Raw genomic sequence first — 21662 nt, forward strand, 5'->3', positions numbered from 1 at the left:
TTAGACTTAGCGGCACTTAAACAACTTTAAAATTGTTGATAATTCTAAACATATTGCATACAGATTTACTAAAGGCATAAAAACCTTAACCGGAAGATAAGAACAACATAATTCAATCATTTTTAAAGCAAAAAATGTACAATTTACAAACAGTAAAGAAACTGAGATCACTGAGCCGGGTAACAGAGTGGATATATATATAAATATATTTATATACGTTTGGTGCGGCCAATTGGAACCAAAATACGAGCTGCATATCTACATGTTATAGCAGTCCTATATACAAAATTTCAAAGTTCTGAGGCTACTCGTTTTTGAGTTATGCGAGATACGTACGTACATACGTTCGTACAGACGCCACGAAAAATTCTCTTCAGAATTCATTTCAAAGCAGTTTTATAATATTTTTTTGAGGAAATGAGTCTTTTGTTCTGTTCCTTTTTATTTCGTACAGGGAAGTAAAAAGCCTGATCCGGACGTTACATGATCGTCTTGTGCAGCCTATTAAATTGTTCGCATTTTTTCTAAATTTCATTTGAACTTCTATTTTCCCGAAATTCATTATAGATTTATTTATAGATATCTCACTTCGCGGCAAGAAAGGAATACTTAAAAATTCAAAGCGTCTTCATTAAAAATGTGAAATACAGAATAACCTAAAATACCAAAAAGAATTAAAAACTTTAAAAAACAATTTTTACAGTTAAAATTAGGGTTTACTTAAAGAAGAACACGATATTCTTATATAAAGGTAACACACAAAACTTTAGAAAAACGCTCCTTTTGGCGTAATATTTTCTTTTTATATGAATCTCAACGCGGAAAGAATTATGAAATAGTATTTCTATCCCAGATGTCATAATAAAAATATCTGAAGCATGATGGCTTTTAAAGAGTAGTATTACTTCAATACATAAAAAAAAAAAAAAAAAAAAAAAAAAAAAAAAGAAAAAAAAAAAAATCTAAAATGTTTCAGATTTTAAATTACGTCCAAAGGGGCGTTTTTTAACATTTTGTGTGTTACCTTTCTTTATTAAATATCATGTCCCTCGCACTTAAACCATAAGATCCAGTGCAACAGCAATATCGCAAAATAGTTTTAAAACGAGCATATCTTTAAAATTTCCGATACAGAGACTCACGCGCTGGAGATAAAAATGTTTTTTCTGCACAACGTTGCCATTGCTCGCTTTGAAATCCTTGAGTTTGTTAATCAAAAATTCGTCAAAGTTTTAAAAAATAGGAAATCGATCCTACCACAAATTTCAAATTTCAAATTTGGTCTTCCACATGCTTATATTCGTTGGAGGATTACGTTATTCAAAATTCGATGACTCTATGTACCGTTGTTTTATCACAATACGAGAAATATACATACATTTATGCAGATTTTTCATTATTTCATTTCTTCAAATATAATGGAGGAGTCTAACATTTTGTGGCAACAGTTTGAAAAGTGAACCGACATTTATGAGTCCGACGCAAAATGCCAAAACGAAACTAATAGTCCTTCGGGATTCAAATCCCTTTGGACTAAAAATGGACATTTCTCAAAACTATGCTATTCGTCTCGATTACTGAAGCAAATGAAACAAAAATTCAGAAATATTTGCTTTTAGAGGCAGATAAGCTACGAGTCAATAAAATCTGGATAATATGCAAAAGTATGAAGAAGAATTGCATTGTTGTCTGAAAAGTAAATAAGAAAGCAAGTACATCAAGAAAAAGGCCATAAAACGGAAATTGAATTCTCCGAGTTTTGATATTCTACCTGCAAGGCTTTCTTCCATACGTTTCCCTTTTACCAACAATTTCTCATCCACCCTCATCTGAGCAGAACGTCCGGTCAAAATTGCCTCGCTGAGGCCGGATCGATGCTTCGCGCACCATCCTGTCCCAACCCACCACCTCCTTTTAGAGGTACCCGGATCTCGCACACACGTGGTGGAAACTCGAATACAGTCGACAGACAGAATCCGGCTCGCGTGCACAGGAGTCAGTTTGTAAGCAGCTGCTGACCGGACAGCATGTAGAGAGGGATTGTCTGAAGAAATCCGGTTGCGCAAGAACTTGGAAACTTGCGTAGAAGCTATCAACAGGCGAGCAAAGAGCTAAAGCTATACTTGGTGGACGCGAGGTATTGTAGCAGTCCTCTTCATGGTTTGGACGGCTTTCATAAAAGCTGTCTCTCGATGGCTCCTGCCTGTCTTCCTACAGCTGAATGGTGAGTAAGAAAGTTTTATAACTTACAACTGCTGTTGCTGACTTTAAGGAAGCACGAAATGCAAATTGATTTCGATATCGAAAAGCATTTAATGCTCATTTGCGCTTCTAGTTTAGAAACCCAAAATGTAGAGCTAAAGTATAAGAGGATATTGTTTGTTTATTAAATACAAATTCATTGATGGCAAAACAAGAAATCTACTGTAAGGTTCAAAAACCTGATACGGACACTCTCGTTTCGTTAGCTCCGAGAAGGAACTAATTACACTCCAAGAACATAGCTGTCTAAATAAAGGTTTCCGAAGTGGACAGACAATGTTTCCGTATCAGTTTTTTGAATCTTACATCTACCAATTATACACGTGAAATAATAAAAATATTACCAATAATACCAATTATACACGTGAAATAATAAACTAGCAAAGAAATAATTCAAGTGAATTGCCGTAAAACGTCATTGCCTTTTGGTGAGGCATAGTTTTCCTCCTTTAATATCTAATTTTAGAATCATTAATCGAATTAATGACTCTAACATTTGACATTAAACTTGCAGTTTAAAGCTACACTGATATTTCAAGACAGAAAATAAAACAATTAAAGGAAATTAAAAATATTTCTGATTATTTTAGCAATGAAATACAAATAAAGCTACCATTTTCTTAGCAGTGAGTTACGAATAAAGTTATCATAGGTATACTAAGATACTAAGAACTTTATTTGGTATTATTTTGTTTTACACCTAAAAAGAATTAGTGTTCTGTTCTAATATATTGATATTTATGTGACTGAAGAGTTATGTTATTGAATATACTCTAACTATTTAGCTCAGAAAAGAGAGTAAATGTTTATATTTTTATTTGAAAATGTTCGGCATTTGGTAGTTTTGAAAGTAAAAGATTATTGTTGCACTAATATCTTTGACTCCGACGGAAAAGCAGCTAAATCAAACTTATTTATTTCAGTATTGGAAAACTTGTTTATTGAATTTTCCTGTATTAAATTTATTTAGTTTCTTATTGAATATAAATGAATTATTCTGGAAAATTATGTTTTTGTGAATTAAGCATTTAAATGAAATGATTTGCTTTTGATAAAGAATTGGTAATATGTATTCAAATAGGAATTTTAACCATATCAACTTCTTAAGGGGACTCATACACCTTAAAACTCATAAGATGTTTAAATAGGTGACTGTTGCAAGAATTGGGATAACTTATTTATTTTAAAAGCAATTACCAACAACTTTTTACAGCTGACTACATAATATAGCTACTTTCTGAAATAGTAATCATAAATTTTGTGTTGCCACAAATATTTTTATAATTTAATCTGATTTGTGACAACATTTTTCGTCATGTTTCCAACTTGCGCGCACAGTTTAAAACATTCTGTTTCATAATTTAATTCCATATTTAATATATAGCTTTTATAACATTTGGAAACTACTGTAAACCTAAAATTCTAAAAATTTCATCTTCAATTTTTGTTTTATTTTGAGTTGAGTTTATAAAATGTATTTTATTAAAAAAATGTTTTCGCCCTTAAAATTTTTCAATATTAAAATATTCAGCAGATTTTGGTTCAGTTAGAAAAGTGCCCATATAAAGAATTCTATAAAATTTCAAGTATGTACCATTAGCCATTTTTAAAATATCATGCTCGCAAGGTGGAAACATGGCGAAATATTTTGTCACAAAGAGGATTAAGTTACAAAATATTTGTGGCAAAACAAACTTTCTGGTTACTAGTTTCCAAAGCAGCTATATTATGTAATCAGCTGTAAAAAGTTGGAAATAATTGCTTTTAAAATAAATAAAATATCCCAATTCTTGCAACAGTCACATATTCGAAGATCATGAGGGGTTTAAGGTGTATGAGTCCCCTTAAAAAGTATTAGAATTGTAAAAAAACAGCTTGTACTTAATAAAATAATAGAAAGTTTATTTAAGGAAATAATAGCAACAAGTAAGATATTTTTATACCTTCAAAACCAATTTCTGAATTTCCAGAAACAATGCAAGCATGATATTATGACGTCTCACTGTTTGGTATACCATATTATCTACCACTCTTACTGAAACTGAAACTTTATGTTATGATTTCAAAATATTAGTTCGTATCTGTATGTAGATATGTTATTACGTAAATTTAGAATTGTCCTCTGCTATTTTATGAATGAATTCAATTTCAAAAAACGAAGTTTTCATGTTATATACCGGAAATTCAGAACTAATATATGTTTCTACTTTATTCCGAGCAAACATGGAATTTATGAAATTTTACGTCTTTGGTCTAGAGGTATTAAAGATCTTTCTCCTAGCAGAATACATGCATCTTAAATATATTTTAGAGTATACTTATAACTGCTTTCGTATTTGACTAAAGGAAATTTATAACATAATTCTGTATCTAAATTAAAGCCATTTTGATTACATTTCCCAAGTCTTTAGAGAAACAGTTAACTGACCTCTATCTTAGCTAAATGAAAACAGAGTTACGTGAAGAGTTAAGTTTTCTAATGACGTCACATGCAAGAAGAGACGGAAATTTGAATTTAAGCTTACGATTTTTCATTGTTCTGTTAAATAATCTTTCATCGATATCTAATCAACCATCCTGACCACATCACTTAAAATTGCTGCATTAAGTTACCGTTTTGAATAATTATTTTGCTGTTTTAATTAGACAATTTAGTTTAATTTTATTTTCTATTAAAATTTTCGGTAACTATAAGTCTATTTAATAAAAGTACGAAAGATGAGTAACATTAGAATATTCTGAAAATCATAAGGTTGCAATTTTGAGAAAATTTGTATACAGAAGAAGAACAAGTGAATTTAAAAATTAGTTTCGATCTCAGCATTAAAACTTAAGCCTGAAAGCTAGACGTATTTCTGTTTAGAAATGAAAATATTCTTCCTCTCTTGCAGTATTTTAATCAGATAGGAACGATTCAAGTTTTACATCTTTAATTCAATTATAAACTTTCACATATTATTTATTATTTTAAAAAATAGACGAATAGAAAATAAAAATATTATTTATGAGTATTATGATTTAAAATATACGTATACTAACACATAGTAATTTATAATACATTTCAATAGCGGGAAAAAGTTTCATGTTCTATATTAGCATGCTAGAAAATCAAGACATTAATAGGCATTCCTATATTCATCCATCAAAATGTCCTTTTTATAAGATGTAAGAAAAAATTGTTCTTACTTTTTATAAGTAAGAAAAATTTTTAAAAATATAATTTAACGCCGCTACATGTATTTTTAGTCGAAACAGTACATAAATTAAGCAAGAAATCTTATTTCTCTTCAGTTGAAGATATAGCATTTTAATCACTCCAAATGTTATTAATAAAGAGGAACAATACTATTCAAAACTTTTAACTTAATACAAACAGATAATACATATATATATATGTAATAATAAAATTCCATAGTCAAGAATACACTTAAAATTCTAACTGTATGTTCTTTTCATTTTTAATGGCGACGTTCTCTTATTTGAAAGTACGTGGAATTAAATCCCCAGCCCCGTAGTCAAGTTGTTTTTCCCGCCTTTACACGTACAGTTTTAGAATGTTCTGGAGATATTTAAAGCGAACTGGATTGGCTGACGAGGCTGACGTCATTTCTTGGAAGCTCCGCCTTTCCAGAGACTATAAAAGGACTTGCAAAAGAATATCGGGTACTTTTCTTAAATGTCACGATGCAGTAAACTTCATACAAAAAGTTATTAGTAATTCTTTTATTTACTCTGGATATCTGATTTTGTAACTGCTATTTCACCTGAATAATAATAAATGGATCCTTTTTTTTAAAACTTATCGTCTGATAATTAAAGTTACGACTAAAGCTGGTACATCACATATATATATATTGTAGGTGTGTATTATTCATACATTGAATATTCTATTGATAAAAAATGTCTCTGTTACTTCAAACGTAATTTCAGTATAAAATATTTAACTGCTTCAACAGTAAATTATACAGTAAATTTTCAGAAGTTTCTTCTGTCGGCATTTAATAGAAATTTAAGAAAATAAATGTATTATAATTGACATCTGCAGTTTCAATAATGCATGAAACTGCATAAATTCTGATGAACTATATTGTCTTTCAAAGGTACATTCTCCTGCAAAAAAAAAGGGACAATTCTATTATTTCCCATTCTACTGGGACCCCACCAGCGGCCGAGCGGTAAAGTCGCTGAACACTGGTAGTTTGGTCCGAGGTTCGAATCCCGCGAACGGGCTGGCTGTATGGGTGTTTTCGTGCTTTTTTCCATTTGTAACGTGTATACGAGCCAGTTCCCCTTAGAAAGCCCTCCACGAAGACATCCCTTCCCTTAGGCAGATAGCCCTCGTGTGCTTTGCCGTAATTAAATACACCAACACCCCTTCTACTGCGCCGATTGACGAAATTTAGTTTGCGTTTTTCATGTTTCTAAAGCGTGACGTAGGATATATATTAGATTTATATATAAAATTGTTCTCTAGATATTTTGACACAAAATCGGACTTTTTGTGAAATGACTTACCGATCGTTTTTCATATTTCAATTGTACGACTCAAATTATGCCTACATATTCAATTTTCTGAAATTTGGTGAGAAATTTAGCTAGGAATTTATAAGTTTATCTTGGAGCATCATTTTCGGTTTGAGTGAAATATAATTTACTCGAGAATTTTTTTTATAATAATCCTTTCACTTTTATCATTGTGTACGTGCATCGTTTATTCTATCACATAATTTTAATAAAGTGCGTAAAGCACATTCGTCTTAATTATCGGTTATAACAATCATGACAAATTTCAGAATGCACCAATGTATACACTCACGTATATTGTTGATAATTTTGAACTAAAAAATAATTTTTCGTAGGTAAGCTACAAACTACATCTACTTTATGGTGGTTATAAAATTTTATAGATCAAAATTCAAAAATGTTTTCGAAAAAGTTATAAATGTTACTAAAAGTACAAATTAAAAAGTAAATCAGAAGATATCTGCGAATTTGCTCAAACATTGAGCAGCTAAAATTTTTAAGTTAATTTTTTTAAAATCTACTCGTGCGATTTTCACAAAACTTCCCATTTTGATATAATTTGAGACGTAGAATCGAAATATGCAAAAAAAATTACGTTTGCCAATTCAGGAAAAGTCCGATTTTGTGTCAAAATATCTATATTGAAACAATGCTATATTTAAATCTAATATATATCCCAAGCTGCGCTTTCGAGACATAAAAAACGCAAGTTAAATTTCATCAATCTACTCAGTAAAACGGAAAATAAAAAAACTATTCTTTTTTTGTGCACAGTGTTCTTGCAAAAGTCAAACACAAAACTAATTCAAAAAAGCTGATTTAAAAGTGGAATTAAATGTTCCACTTATTTTGAATCTCAATGAGCGCTGTTCATTTGTATGGATTTGTAATATTCTTTTAATGCATGCTGTAAACATTACAGCAACTGCTTTCAGAATATCGATAAAAGTTTATACTAATACAGTTTTTTAAATTTCTGTTTAAGGTGACTCATACACCTTAAAACCGATAAGATCTTTGAATATGTGACTGTTGCAAGAATTGGGATAACTTATTTATTTTAAAAGCAATTACTTCCAACTTTTTATAGCTGACTACACAATATAGCTGCTTTCTGAAATAGTAATCAGAAAGTTTGTGTTGCCACAAATATTTTTATAATTTAATCCGCTTTGTGACAAAATGTTTCGTCATGTTTCCACCTTGCGCGCACAGTTTAAAACATTCTGTTGCATAATTTAATTCCATATTTATAACATTTGAAAACTATTGAGAACCAGAAATTCTCAGAATTTCATGTTAAATTTTTAATTTTATTTGGAGTTGAGTTTATAAAATGTATTTAATTAAAAAAATCTGTAATGTTTTCATGAATAAAATTTTTTAATATTAAAATATTCATCATATTTTTGGTTCAATTAGACGATAGTGCCCATATAAAGAATTCCATCCAATTTCAAGTATGTACCATTAGCCATTTTTAAAATACCATGCGCGCAAGGTGGAAACATGACGAAACCTTTTCTCCCAAAGCGGATTAAATTACAAAAATATTTGGGGCAACACAAACTTTCCGGTTACTAGTTCCTAAAGCAGTTATATTACAATGTAGTCAGCCGTGAAAAGATGGAAGTAATTGCTTTTAAAATAAATAAAATATACGAATTCTGGCAAGTCACATATTCGAACATCATAAGGGGTTTAAGGTGTATGAACCCCTTTAATACTAAATTTATCTATGGTAAAAATTAAAGTAAAATCTGCTGCAATAGAATATAAAAGATATTATTTGTCAAATAATCTTCATGCATTGTGATAGTTTAAGGCTAAAAGGAAAAGATAATAAGGTTAACAGCAGTGAGTGAAAGAGCAGACTGGCAGGCTGTAGAGCTCAGCGAGAATGTAAAAAAAAAAAAAAAAAAAAAAAAAAAAAAGCATTAACAAACCCTTTTGGGCGTCTGTTAAAATTCGAAACCTTTCAGATTTTTTTTTTATTATAATACTTTTAATTAAATTCAGCCGAAAATCAAATTTATAGCAGTTTTCTATTTATGTAACAAGTTGAAAAGGTTAAATGATTTATAAGCATAAGCAAAATTATCAATGATTTAAGAGCGAAATTAAAAATAGGAACTGTATTAACTATTGCCAAGAAAAGCTAGCAAAAGTTCTAAAGAGAGAAGAAACACGAAAGCTAGCAGCATAACTTTTCAAAAGTTAATTCAAAGTAAATCTCGCCCTTTATACTTCCTTGTACGAAGTAAAAAGGAAGTATTGTAATCGCGAAAAGTTTCAGGCAGCATATTTCAACGAAAATATCCATTTTGACCGCTATCGAATGCAATTTAACGATGTTTTTGCGTGATATCTGTAAGCAAGGAGAGAATAAAATACTCATTTCCTTCAAAAAAATTATAGAACTGCTTTAAAATTAATTCTGAAAAGAATTTTTTGCGGCGTCTGTACGAACGTATGTACATACATACGTACGTATCTCGCATAACTCAAAAACGAGTAGCCTCAGAATGTTGAAATTTTGTATATAAAACTGCTATAGCATGTAGATGTGCACCTCGTATTTTGGTTTCAATCGGCCGCACCAAACGTATATAAATATATTTATATATATATCCACTCTGTTACCCGGCTCAGTGATCTCAGTTTCTTTACTCTTATATGTTTGTAAATTGTACATTTTTTGCTTTAAAAATGATTGAATTATGTTGTTCTTATCTTCCGGTTAAGGTTTTTATGCTTTAGTAAATCTGCATGCAATACTTTTAGAATTATTTACAATTTTAAAGTTGTTTAAGTGCCGCTAAGCCTAATAACTTTTTGGATGGCGGCCATTGCTTGTTTACATTTGAAACTACAGGATAGTGGAATATTTGCCAATCTAGAGAAACTTAGCTTCGCAACAGCAAAGATAACGCCTTCATTTATTATTGCGAATTAAATCGGGCTTAATCCTTTCTGGAATTTTTTCGAGGAAATAAATATTTAAGATTTACTTCGTAATTTTTAATACAGATATTTTGAGTTTTTATGTATTTTTGTCTTGTCGCGAAGTGAGAACTGAATTAATCGTATGAGAAATACTCAATCGTATGTGATAAACTGTTTCTTTTTTGCTTTGTTTGCTTAATGTTTTTATACATCATTCTAGCTTTATTATAGTATTTGAATAGAACATGTGGCAACGATTAGATAATTCTTTAAATGATATAAATTTTGTGCATTCTGAGTTATAATATGAACGAAATATAATACTGTTAAATGAACCTAGTGCCAGAGTGTCGCGATGGTAAACAAATAGAGTGAATTTTAAAGAATGAATTTATTCTATTGTGGTTTATGCGTTGTCGGCGAAGTAGATTTAATACAATCTAATAAGTTTAAATGAAATGCAAGAAAAAATGCGTATAATTTAATATTCCGTACAAGGAAGTCATGTGGTGTACACATCAGATTTTTTTTATTCGCAGACGATTGCGTTTCCAGGTAATTTCCTGAGACAAATGGCTTATCTAATCAAGTTGAATTAATAATTACACTGCGGCCCTAAAACCTAATCTAATCGGCTCAGGAAGCACCAAAGAGTAATAAAAAATAATAATGTTAAGTGTTTGTGCTAATATTTCCTAACCTTCCTAACTTTTACAATTTAACACGAAACATTCTTAAATGAATGAAAGAAATCAAAATCCATTTTGTGGAACTAATTGTCCTTTAACGACTATCAGTTAATGATGTGAAGTAATACTTCTCAGATTTAGTTTTGTCATTAGCTGGGTTTCTTATTAAAGTTATTGATTATTTATCTCTGTAACGTTATTCGTTTATTTCTCTTGCGGGGTTTTAAGTTCGCATTCTCTCAACTTCGGCAGAGTGAAGCATAACCCATTTTTTTTTTCTTTAAAAAATGTTAATAAGGGAAAAAACCGAAAATATTTCTATCTGTTTTTATTTTTATTAAAATACGAAAAATGTTTTAAAAAATTATTTACGCTTTGAAACGTAATTCATTTTATTCGTAATTATGAGTGTGGTGAAATTTTTTTCTGTAAATCTACAAATGTGCTTTCTTTGAAAGAAGATTCCCATTAATCTTTATCAGTGTAGAATTTCTGTTTTTTGAAGAAAATATCTTTCGCTATAAATCCAAATCAAATTATGTTAGAATTAATAATATGATAAATGTGAAACAGGAGTGTATCAAAAGTGCTTTTTTTATTATAGATGTTGGGGCAAGTTTTAATATTTCATTTAATACGTAATAGATTTTTATTCGAATATGACAGAACTGTAAAAAATTAAACGCATTTGCGATAAATTAATGGCGGAAGAAGAGCAACTAAAATTTAATTCTACATAAAAAGCATTCTCGCCCCCAATAAATAAATGAAAAAAAAATAAAAACGAACGAATCTATGGTATACATTGCTGTGGCTAATCTCACTTGCTGACACTACGAACTTTACCCAGCTTCACCCCAATTTTGACGGAGACGCGAGGGACGGACCGAAGATCTCCCCCTCTTCTCCTACCACTGAATAACTCGATAGGACTTCAGGCTTTGGAGTGATTCATGCTTTTTCCTGAATTCGAAATTGAAACAACGAACGATATAGAAGCCAGGAGTTTTAGCCACCAGTCTAGGCAGCATACGTGAATTATGCAGAGTGATATTAAATTTTATATGGCAGTGTAAAATAGGAATTTTTTGTTGGGGTCATGCAAACGCTACAGAGACTGTTAGCAAACTCGCAAAACAATAACGCTTAGCGGCTACTACAACAGCCGGATTGTTTGAGTTTGATTTATAAGAGAACATGTTTTAGTTGCAACGGCCGCTTTGAATTCTTGCCTGAGAATACTTGTTTTTGTAAACAATTGTATCTATGAATTCAGTGGTTCTTTATTGTAAAGTAATTAGTATGAATTTTTATTTAATTAGTGTGAAATTTTATTGAGAGTCTCTGAATTTCTTTCGTCCTGGATTTATATCCCTAAAAGCGTCTTGAATGACCAAAGTGTTTCAGACTTTGTTTTATACGGGACAAATATATAATGCGTAAAAGCTGTTAGATTTTCAGACTTTCTAAGCATTTGTATTTTAAACATAAATAATCTCATTTAGCGGGGTAAAATAGGATATGTTTCACATGAGTCATGCAATAAGTAGGCTGTCCATATTGCAACAAGTGGGCAGTCCATATTGCAACAAGTGGGCAGTCCATATTGCAACAAGTGGGCAGTCCATATTGCAACAAGTAGGCAGTCCATATTGTAACAAGTAGGTAGTCCATATTGCAACAAGTAGACAGTCCATATTGCACCAAGTAGGCAGTCCATATTGCAACAAGTGGGCAGTCCGTATTGCAACAAGTATGCAGTCCATATTGCGACAAGTAGGCAGTACAGGCAAACATGTAATACAAAATCGCAGTTACATCTAGTACATGCTTTTCAAATATGTTCCTAGACATAAATCCGCAAAGGTATTCGAAACTAGAAGTCGTCAGGTTATTCATTTACATAATGATACCGTTCTATTTAGTAATTTATGGATACTAAAAAAATTCTTCATTACTTCCTGTTGTTGGCACAGTGAGTGTTGTTGGCTGCTATATTATTGAACCCGGTTCGAATCCCCAAGAAGACGTAGATGTTTGTAAGCGTCCGCGGTATAAGGAAACTTAAAATACTGGCGCACCGAAAATCTCCTCCAGAGTCATAGAGGTATAAGGTATTTCTCCCGCCTTCTTGACATGCCTCCATGGTGTGGTGGTCTGCACGTTCAGTGAGTAATTGAGAGGTCCGCGGTTCGATTCCAGGCGAAAGCGTTGCTAATTTTTCATCTTTCCTGATTCCAAAAAATACCTAATGTCTCTACGGTGGCGTCCGAACTAAAAGGGTGTTGGATGATTATTCTCCTCGCCCAGAATTTGGCGATTGGGTCCCCTAAAAACCTCAGTCGCCCTTTAAAAGGGGGAGTATATAAGGTATTTCTCCCGCGTACTTGGCATGCCTTTGTGGTGTGGTGGTCTGCACGCTCAGCGCGTAATTGAGAGGTCCGCAAGTCGATTCACGGCGAAGGCTTTGCTAAGTTTTCGTCTTTCCTGCTTGCACTGTAGAGACATTAGGAATGCACTGTAGAGACATTAGGAAAGAATACCTAATGTCTCTACAGTGGTAAAGGAAGAAGAAGAATAGGGCCTTCCTATATTCGGTTATATCCTAGTTTTAATGCTGAGTGTTTCTTGAGACACTCTTTATTAAAGTTCCTAGTTCTCGTGGGTTCCTTTCGCCCCCCCCCCCAAAAATGGGATAATTGTATACCTCTCGTTCTACTGGGCCAATTGACGAAATTTAAATTGCGTTTTTCATGTCTCAAAAGCACGACTTAGGATATATATTAGATTTATATATAGTATCATTCTAACATAGGTATTTTGACACAAAATCGGATTTTTACTGAAATGAAACGGCAATTGGTTTCCATATTTCGATTCTACGACTCAAATTACGCCTAAATATTAAATTTTGTAAAATTTGATGCGAAATTTACGGAGAAATTAAAAAAAATTATCTTGGCGTATTTTTTTCAGGTTTCGCCAAGAATAATTTACTTGGGGAACTTCTTAGTTTATAGCAACCTATTTTCCGTTTCTTTTTTTTCATTGTAGATGAACGGAAAAAAAAGTCATTGTTCATACTTTCAAATAATTTTAACAAAGTGCGTAAACCATATTTGGCGTTATTATCGCTAAAAAAAGGTGCCAAATTTCAAAACACTCCAATATGTAAATTTCTGTATATCATAGAAAATTTTGAATAAAAAACTCTAATTTTTTGTAGGTGTCCCTACAAATACATCTACTTTAAGACGAAGTTAAAAACTTTATAGGTTATAATACAAAAATCTTTTCGAAAAATTTATAAAAAATATTTAAAAATACAAATTTTAAAAATAAATCATAAAATATGTAAGAATTATATTTGGATTAAGCCTAAATTTCGAAATCTGGAAAAAGAAATCAATCAAGTTTAATAAAAAAAAGTGATATTAATAAATATATATGAAATTCAATTAACATTGAGGAGGTAAAATTTTGAGAGATAATTTTTTAAAAACTACTCATGCGATTTTTGCAAACGTTGGCAGTTTGGCATAATTTGAGTCGTAGACTCGAAATATGGAAAACAATTGGCACGTCATTTCAGAAAAAGTCCGGATTTGTGTCAAAATACCTATATTAGAACAATGCTATATATAAATATAATACATATCCTAAGATGCGCTTTCGAGACATGAAAAACGAAAGTTGAATTTCGTTAATTGGCCTAGTAGAACTGGAGTTATATAGCTGTCACTTTTTGTTTCTGCAGTGTACATAGAATTAAAGGAGACCGACTTAAATGCACTTAGTCTACAAAACCCTCCTACCCAACCCGTTAAGCAGCTTCTGGCCAGGGTTCAAACTACCAGTGTTCAGTGTTTTAGCCAATCTGTCAGACTAGAATAAGTCTATTGTTACCTAAAATTCTATTTTTCGAACATATGTTCATAGTATGTAAATATAAATTAGAATAAAATTTTATTTAATAAAAGAAAATTTAAAACATGCTCAAAATTTGAATCAACTTTTAATTCAAAGCCAAGCATTAATATCTTTAGAATCAACGTAAATTGTAAAGGTATTTTATTCCCAAAATGAAAACTAAAAAAAAGAATCAGAAGCCTTGCGTAATTTTAGAACCTGGCCACAGCAGACGGTTATTCGGAGCAGTTTTCATTATTTGATTTTCATGAAATGGCAGACACGTGAATCCATTGAAAACCAATTTCTTCAGAACGGGAATGTAGTTGGAAGTTGTAGTTATGTCGCTATTTTGGTTTAGTTTTTATTTGAAGTTAGGCGTAGAAGAAAATATGGATAAATAAGAAAAATAAATCCACGAGAAGGGAATTAAAATAAAAGAGAATTAAATGAAGAACATCATAAATATAACAGTATCTTTTGTTACACGATTATTAAATCTTGTTTATATTCTGACAATAAGATGGATAACATCAGAAAATGAAAACATTACTGTAAAAATTCGTAGTCTGAAAATTCCAGATTATATTCTTAGATGTCAAAAAGGTTAGCATTAAAATTTAAAATAGTTTAAATCAGGAATATCTAAAAAATGCGAAAATAGAATAGCTTCAAATTAGAAAGAAATCGCAATCTTGGTGCGTAGATTTCAGTCTAATACCTAAAGCAATTCTAAAGTAAGTATTTGCGATAGGCATACTGCTAAATGAGAGCCAGACGAAATTAAAGATATAGAATATAAAATTTTATATTTCAAATGAGCTGCTTAAATTTAAGTTAAATGGTGTTGTGACGGTGGGCCAAAGGCTATGGCAAAAGTCAAGTTTAACATATAACGGTCTCCAGGAATAATTACTTAACGTGCATTGAATGTGCCCAATAAGCAAATGTATTCAAACTAAAAATAAATAGCAAATGTATTGTGTGAATATAATAACCCAATTGCTAAAATACCAGAATTATCGACTATAACATTTCAATAATGTTAAAACATGTTACTTTACCTTACCAATTCTTTGCTTAAGAACACAAAAGAAAATACTTTCACACATTTTGTTATTTTATTTTTAAATAGCCCCTCTCTAAATTTACTAATTTCTTGAATGTATATGTTATCGTGAAAGACCGAAATTGGAGAATGTCGACTTTCACCGGAGAACGTCAACATTCACCAAATACGTCGGTGAAAGATCGAATATTTCTTTACATTCTTGTACATTCGGTCCCTCACCGGTGTATGTCGACAATCACAGATATGCTCTGGTGTAGGTCGAAAAGAGAGGAGCATATGTACACGCTGCCATTGCAAAAGGAAGTGTTCCACAAATAAATGTAGTTGCAAAAGCAAGGGCCTCTTGTGCAATTCAAAGTGTCATAATAGTTTAAGTTGTGGCAATAAATACGATTTGAATTACATAATTTGGTAAGTTTATAACTTATATTATTTTCCTTTCTCATTTTGAATGTACTGTGTGTTTTAAGTTCTTATATTCTTAAGTTCTTATTCTGAGTGTCATGTGCGTTTTTTCGCGAATGAATTACGGAGAAGGAAATATAATATTCTTATATGTTCAACATTCATCGGTGTAAGTCAGAAATAAGAGTATTTAGAAAATATTTCGGACGTACACCAAGCGACTATGTGAATGTTGACATTCACCGGTAAAAGTCGACATTCTCCAGACTTCGGTGTTTCACCGTAACATAATACAAATCATTTTGGTGTCCGCGGATAACATTACGGCAAAATGATCGCAGGCAAAAACGTCGTGGAGAAAACAACGCAAGGCGAAAACGTCGAGCTACAAAACATCGCGGGAGAAAACATCGCAAAGAGAAAACATCGCAGTTCTAAAATATCGTGGTACAAAATATCGTCGTCGAAAATAAAGCGGTTCAAAAACTTCGCAGTTTAAAAACATAGTCTTCGAAAATATCGCGGTAAAATATAAAGTATCGACAAATCATCGCAGAACTTGCTTTTTTCAGGCTATAATAATTGTAAATGGATATTCCCATAAAAATGTGTGAGCGCGGGATGGAAAGAAAGATAATTTTTACTTTCATATTTTTTATTAACTAATAAATTTTTGCTGAAAAAGTAAGAAGGAAACTTAAAATACTTAAGGATAAATTGAAGCAGAACAAGAAATAATATTAACTATAAGAGTATTAGATTGACAAAAGTGATGAAAATAATTTCATAATTAGCAATTTTTTATAGATAAGGTCATGCAGTTACGTAGCTTCTTTTTTCTAAACTTTTTTAGATTATACTTTAATGAAAAATTACCAGTAAAAACTTTATCAAAAATGATTTATTAATGACCTTTGTTAGTTAACTATGTCCGTTTAAAATTCTATTTAGTGCTGTAAGTTGCCTTAATTTTCTATTCTTAAATTTCGTTCTTACGTTTTCAACAAAAATTTATTAGTTAATAAAAAATATGAAAGTAAAAATTATCCTTCTTTCCATCTTGTGCTCACAAACCATTATGGAAATATCCATTTATAATTATTAAAGCCTGAAAAAAGAATGTCTGCGGTGTTATCGTCATGCGATGATTTGTAGATACTTTATTTTTACCATGATATTTTCGACGACGATGTTTTTAAACTGCGAAATTTTTGAACCGCTTTATTTTCTACCACGATGTTTTGCAACACGACGATTTCACCTTGCGTTGTTTTCTCCACGCCGTTTTCGTCCGCGATGTTTTTGCCGGGAAGTTTTCGGCTGCAACCATCATTTTTACGTTACGCCAAAATTATCTTTTGTAAGAGATGAAAGAAGAGCATATCTTCATCATTTTTTACCGTGTCTGTTCACAAAGCTGCACGTGAACATTAAATCTTAAATCATCTTTGCTAATTAATTATGATGACACAAAATTACGCATCCAAATCATGTCGCCAGACATGTTCTTTAAATTACGTGGAATATTTTTCAGCCAACACGACGAATTACAAATGCAGCAGGTAACCCACAACACATGGTAACGGATAGATGAATCTGGTCGAATACATCGTTAGGAAAACATTTTATTTCCATGAAAATAAAGCTGTGTAGAACTCGCTGTGGCAATTCAGTAAGGTTTCTTACACATACAAGAATACTTGTAGAGAATTGGAAGTTGAAGAACTCGACGACACATTCACTGCTTACATGTGCGAAAAAAAAAAAAAGAGTGCTGACTGTGAAGACACGTCACAAAACCGGTTGGGTCAGACTTTCATGCTTTCGCGCTGAGCGATGACGATTGTTTAATCGAAGTGGTAGTGAAAAAAGCTTGCCTTTACAAATGCTAAATAAAATTTCCTTGATGTTATTTAATTGTACATTTAAGTACAGACTTAAGGAATTATTTAAAAATGAAAACTGAATTATTGAAAACGTTGCTAAGCTTAAGAACGAGGCTTGCAACACATATTTGGCAAAACCAGAAAAATATTCAAGTAGCAATACATTGTTTACTCGAATAGGACACAAAATTTAGGAATTAAAAACAGTAAAGACTTTGAAGATAATTCATTTCAGCTTTTTATTAAAAATATTAGTAAAGGCTAAAAATAAAAGAAAAAAAGAATTCAAAATTGCGAAAATGTAACAGATATGAGATACTTTTGTTACTTGATTACTTAATCTCACTTACATTTTAATACTGAGAGGGATAATATTATAAAAAATAATTAGAATAAAAGTTTTTATTTAAAAACACTACAGTAAGGGTTTTTTTAAGTTTTCGTTTTTCTCTTACGTTATTAAGGTTAGAGTTTTACTTCCAGAATCCGTCGCTTTCTCTTTACATATCACTCAGTTCATTGAGAAAGATGATATTGAATCTGCTTGCTTTTGTACGCATGTTTTAAGAAATCAATGGAATCGTATTCCTTCGTCTCAGTATTTTGTGGGAAAACCAGGTAAGTTCCCATTACCACAGACGATAATGAGATCGTAATAATGAGTTCTTGGTAATGAGACATTCGTGAGTCTCATTATCATTGAGCCAGCAAAATTTCATTGATAAACGGCGCTTTACTTCTTTGTATAACTTCTCGTTGGGCTCATTTGTATGAGAACTATAATTCTGACGATTCTTTGAATGAACAACTGAAAATCTTCGAAAGTTTTGTGAACAGATCCGGAGAATTACAAATGTCCCATAATTAAAAGTAGCTTAGGTTACCCTCAGCTTCAAAAATGAACAAATATTTAAGTTTTTGTAACCAAAAATGTGAGAAAAGCATATGGCGTTAGCAATAACAATGATAAACTTTGGAGTAATTCAGTGTGCTTTGTGCATTTTCAAATATTTGCAGAGATTCCTTAAAATTATCCAAAATTTAATAGCATATGGTTTCTGTTTTTTTGTACTTCATAGCAAACGGAAAATATCCATATGAAATGCTTTAGAGCAAAGGGTTCTTAACCTTTTGACTAAAGCGTACCATATAATAAAAATATTGAAAAACCTTAGTACCACCTTTACATTTTTACAGTAATTATTTTTCAACTTCTCAATAAGAATATTAAAAAATTGTTTCGCCATTTGCATAACCTATTGTCTGTTCGTATTAAATATGCACACATAAAGATATTAGATTAAAAATTGGTTTCCCTTTTAATTATCAAAACTTAAGTTATAGTACTTTATTTGTACAATTTAGTGTGAAATTTGGGCTTATTTAAGGGATATCAATTTGTCTTATGTCTGTCTTACTTCACTTCGTTCTAACAGTAAATTAGGATACACTTTTAATTTTCTTCTGTATTGACTTTTCATATATAACATGGAAGAAAATCTTTGTTCACACAAATAAGTTCTGCAAAAAGGTGATAAAAATTTAATAGCTTTATTTGAAATGAGTTTAATTTTTTTTTCGGTTCAGCCAAAAGTTAACAAGTGTTAGTTTTTAAATCTGCAGTTAGAGGAAATAATCTATCTTAAATAAATCTTCAACTCTTAATTATCTTAATTAAATCTTCAGTTCGATTACAGGAAATTTCTATCAACTGTTCTTTTAATTAAGACGCAATTACACGCCGAATAAATACTAATTCAGAAGTCAAACAACAAAAATCATAATATAATGCTGATTTTTGTTGTTTGACTTCTGAACTGTTCTTTTCTTTTCCACGAGATTTTTGAATTTAATAGTTAAAAATACTCTGTTTCAGTACCACCTAATTTGTCCTTGCGTACCAGCAGTTGAGTATCGCTGCTTTAGAGAATTCTAAAGGCAGTGCTTTCTCTATTTATATATCGGATTCTTAATGACGTAAGAACACTTTAATAAGCAAAAATTGGGTGAATCTTTACATTTTTACATTATGGTAGCTTGGCGATTTTTGGCGAAAATTTGGCGACCAACCCTGCTACAGCAACCTGTAAGTTTTGTTTTGGACGCCATTTTGTTTTCACGAAGTAAAGGCATGTTTTTTTTTTTTTTTTTTTTTTTATCGGCGTACCTCTCACCCGTCCCGGTAGCAGTTACAAAACCAGAATCACGCATTTCCTCGAAGAAAAAAGGCCCGATAACAACTTTTTTTTTCTTGGGTTCTAATAAAACCCCATGTCATTCTAAGCATGTCAATTTTTACCTCTCTATCTACATTATTCCGTGATTTATTAAGTTTTCAAATTTATACTGACTTTTTGATCACCCGGTATAATAATAATAATTTTGACTAATATACTGAGATTAAACCTTTGACTAATTCTAAACATTTAGAAATGAATACCGTTCTGATATTAAACTTTTGACTAATTCTGAAGAATTAAAACAACATTTGAGTCATATATGCATGATGATGTCTCTCTTTTCTGTTCTAAAGTAAATAAATGAATAAAGCAATTTAGCCCTGGCCGAGGATGAGCGAAAATAGTTTTCGATTAAAGGGATGATTCTTGTGAAGGATGTCTCACCAAGCCTCATAATATGGGCCCTTAAATTGCAAGAATATAATTTAATATTTAAGCATTCTCCAGGGACAGAAAATGTCGTAGCAGATGCTCTGTCTAGAATTAAATTAGATGACGAGGGAATGAGGTCAAATGTGCGGTGTTAAGTTAAAAAAATTTTAGATTCTCGGCAAAACAGGCGATCTCCCTTGTTATAAGAAATAACAAGAATTTAAAGCTAAAACGCATGGGTTTTTGCAAAGTCTTTTTCAGGTAAAACCGGTATGCTAGAGAAAGAAAGAGAAGAGGAAACTGAGACTGAAAGTCTAATAACAATTCAGAATAAAACGGGTGGAATTCTGTCGAGCATTTACGGACGAAACACTTTCGAACGCTAAACAAAGAACCTTTCATGATTTCCTTTCGAGTAAGTCAAACTAACACGACCTACTTCAAATACAAAATACGTTCTCCCAAGAGGATGCAAGTCCAGCACAAAATTTCCTGTTCTTTCTTTCAGCAGGTGTGCACAGATGTGAATTCTTTGATTTAGAATGAATGCGGCAAGCAAGTAGCATAGAAGTTCAATTCTTTGCCAAGCTTCACCTCATTCTATCCGTATCAAACATTCCATCTTACTGTTGAGAATAGTGACCAGAAAATTTTGGATAAGTACATAATCGACCATTATAAATATACTCGTCTCTTTCAAGGGAGGTCTCTTTCTTTTCTCGTCTCTTTCTTTTCTCGTCTCTTTCTTTTCTCTTTCTTTATTCTTTCAGAAATAAGCAAAGAAATAATTTATTTTCAAAGAAAGAAGCAAAGAAATTTTCCTAAATGTAACATTTACTAGCTTGAAAAGCTTACTTCATGTTTCTATTTTTGATTTCTAGCAGAGACCGGTTTCGAATTACGATTGTGTAATGATAATAAGCAGTGATTAAAAATTACGTTAACAGAACAAATGGTTGTCTAATTAGGTTTCGGAAGTAAAAACGATGTTGGTGCTGTAAGGTTATCATTGAAACAAAATTTTAGTTCGAAAGTTGCTTCATATTTATTCTCAAACTCTCAATTTGCTCGAATTATTTGTTTATACAAAATAATATTATCAAATAAAAATATGGATAATTTTTTTTACACAAACAAATACTGAGATACAGTATATATTGATTTGCAAGGAAGTGTTCGGTACATTAAGTGCAAACTAATTAATATGGTTAATCTTTGGAAATATGGTAACTTGGCGATTTTTTGGCGAAAATTTGGCGACCAACCCTGCTAGTTTTTGTTTGGACGCCATTTTGTTTTCACGAAGTAAAGGCATTTTTTTTTAACTCAACATTTTTTTCCAACAATCTGCTAGCCG

At 31.4% G+C, this 21662-nt stretch overlaps 1 protein-coding gene across 3 annotated transcripts in view; it reads left to right on the top strand.

Moving 5' to 3' along the window:
- The first annotated feature begins 1557 nt into the window (after positions 1-1557).
- LOC118183330 (uncharacterized) overlaps positions 1558-21662 on the top strand; it is a 748198-nt gene continuing 728093 nt past the window's right edge. Inside the window, exon 1 of one of the 3 annotated variants that reach the window (XM_085816501.1) lies at positions 1558-2224. In XM_085816501.1, the coding sequence (XP_085672627.1) occupies positions 2158-2224 (67 nt within the window). In that variant the 5' untranslated portion in view covers positions 1558-2157. The remainder of the gene's footprint in view (positions 2225-21662) is intronic. The other 2 variants (XM_085816502.1, XM_085816503.1) reach the window with 2 other exon arrangements.

This window comes from Stegodyphus dumicola, chromosome 5, assembly GCF_044657685.1.
Source record: "Stegodyphus dumicola isolate Sdum_Otavi_A_Nest chromosome 5, ASM4465768v1".
NCBI lineage: Eukaryota > Metazoa > Arthropoda > Arachnida > Araneae > Eresidae > Stegodyphus > Stegodyphus dumicola.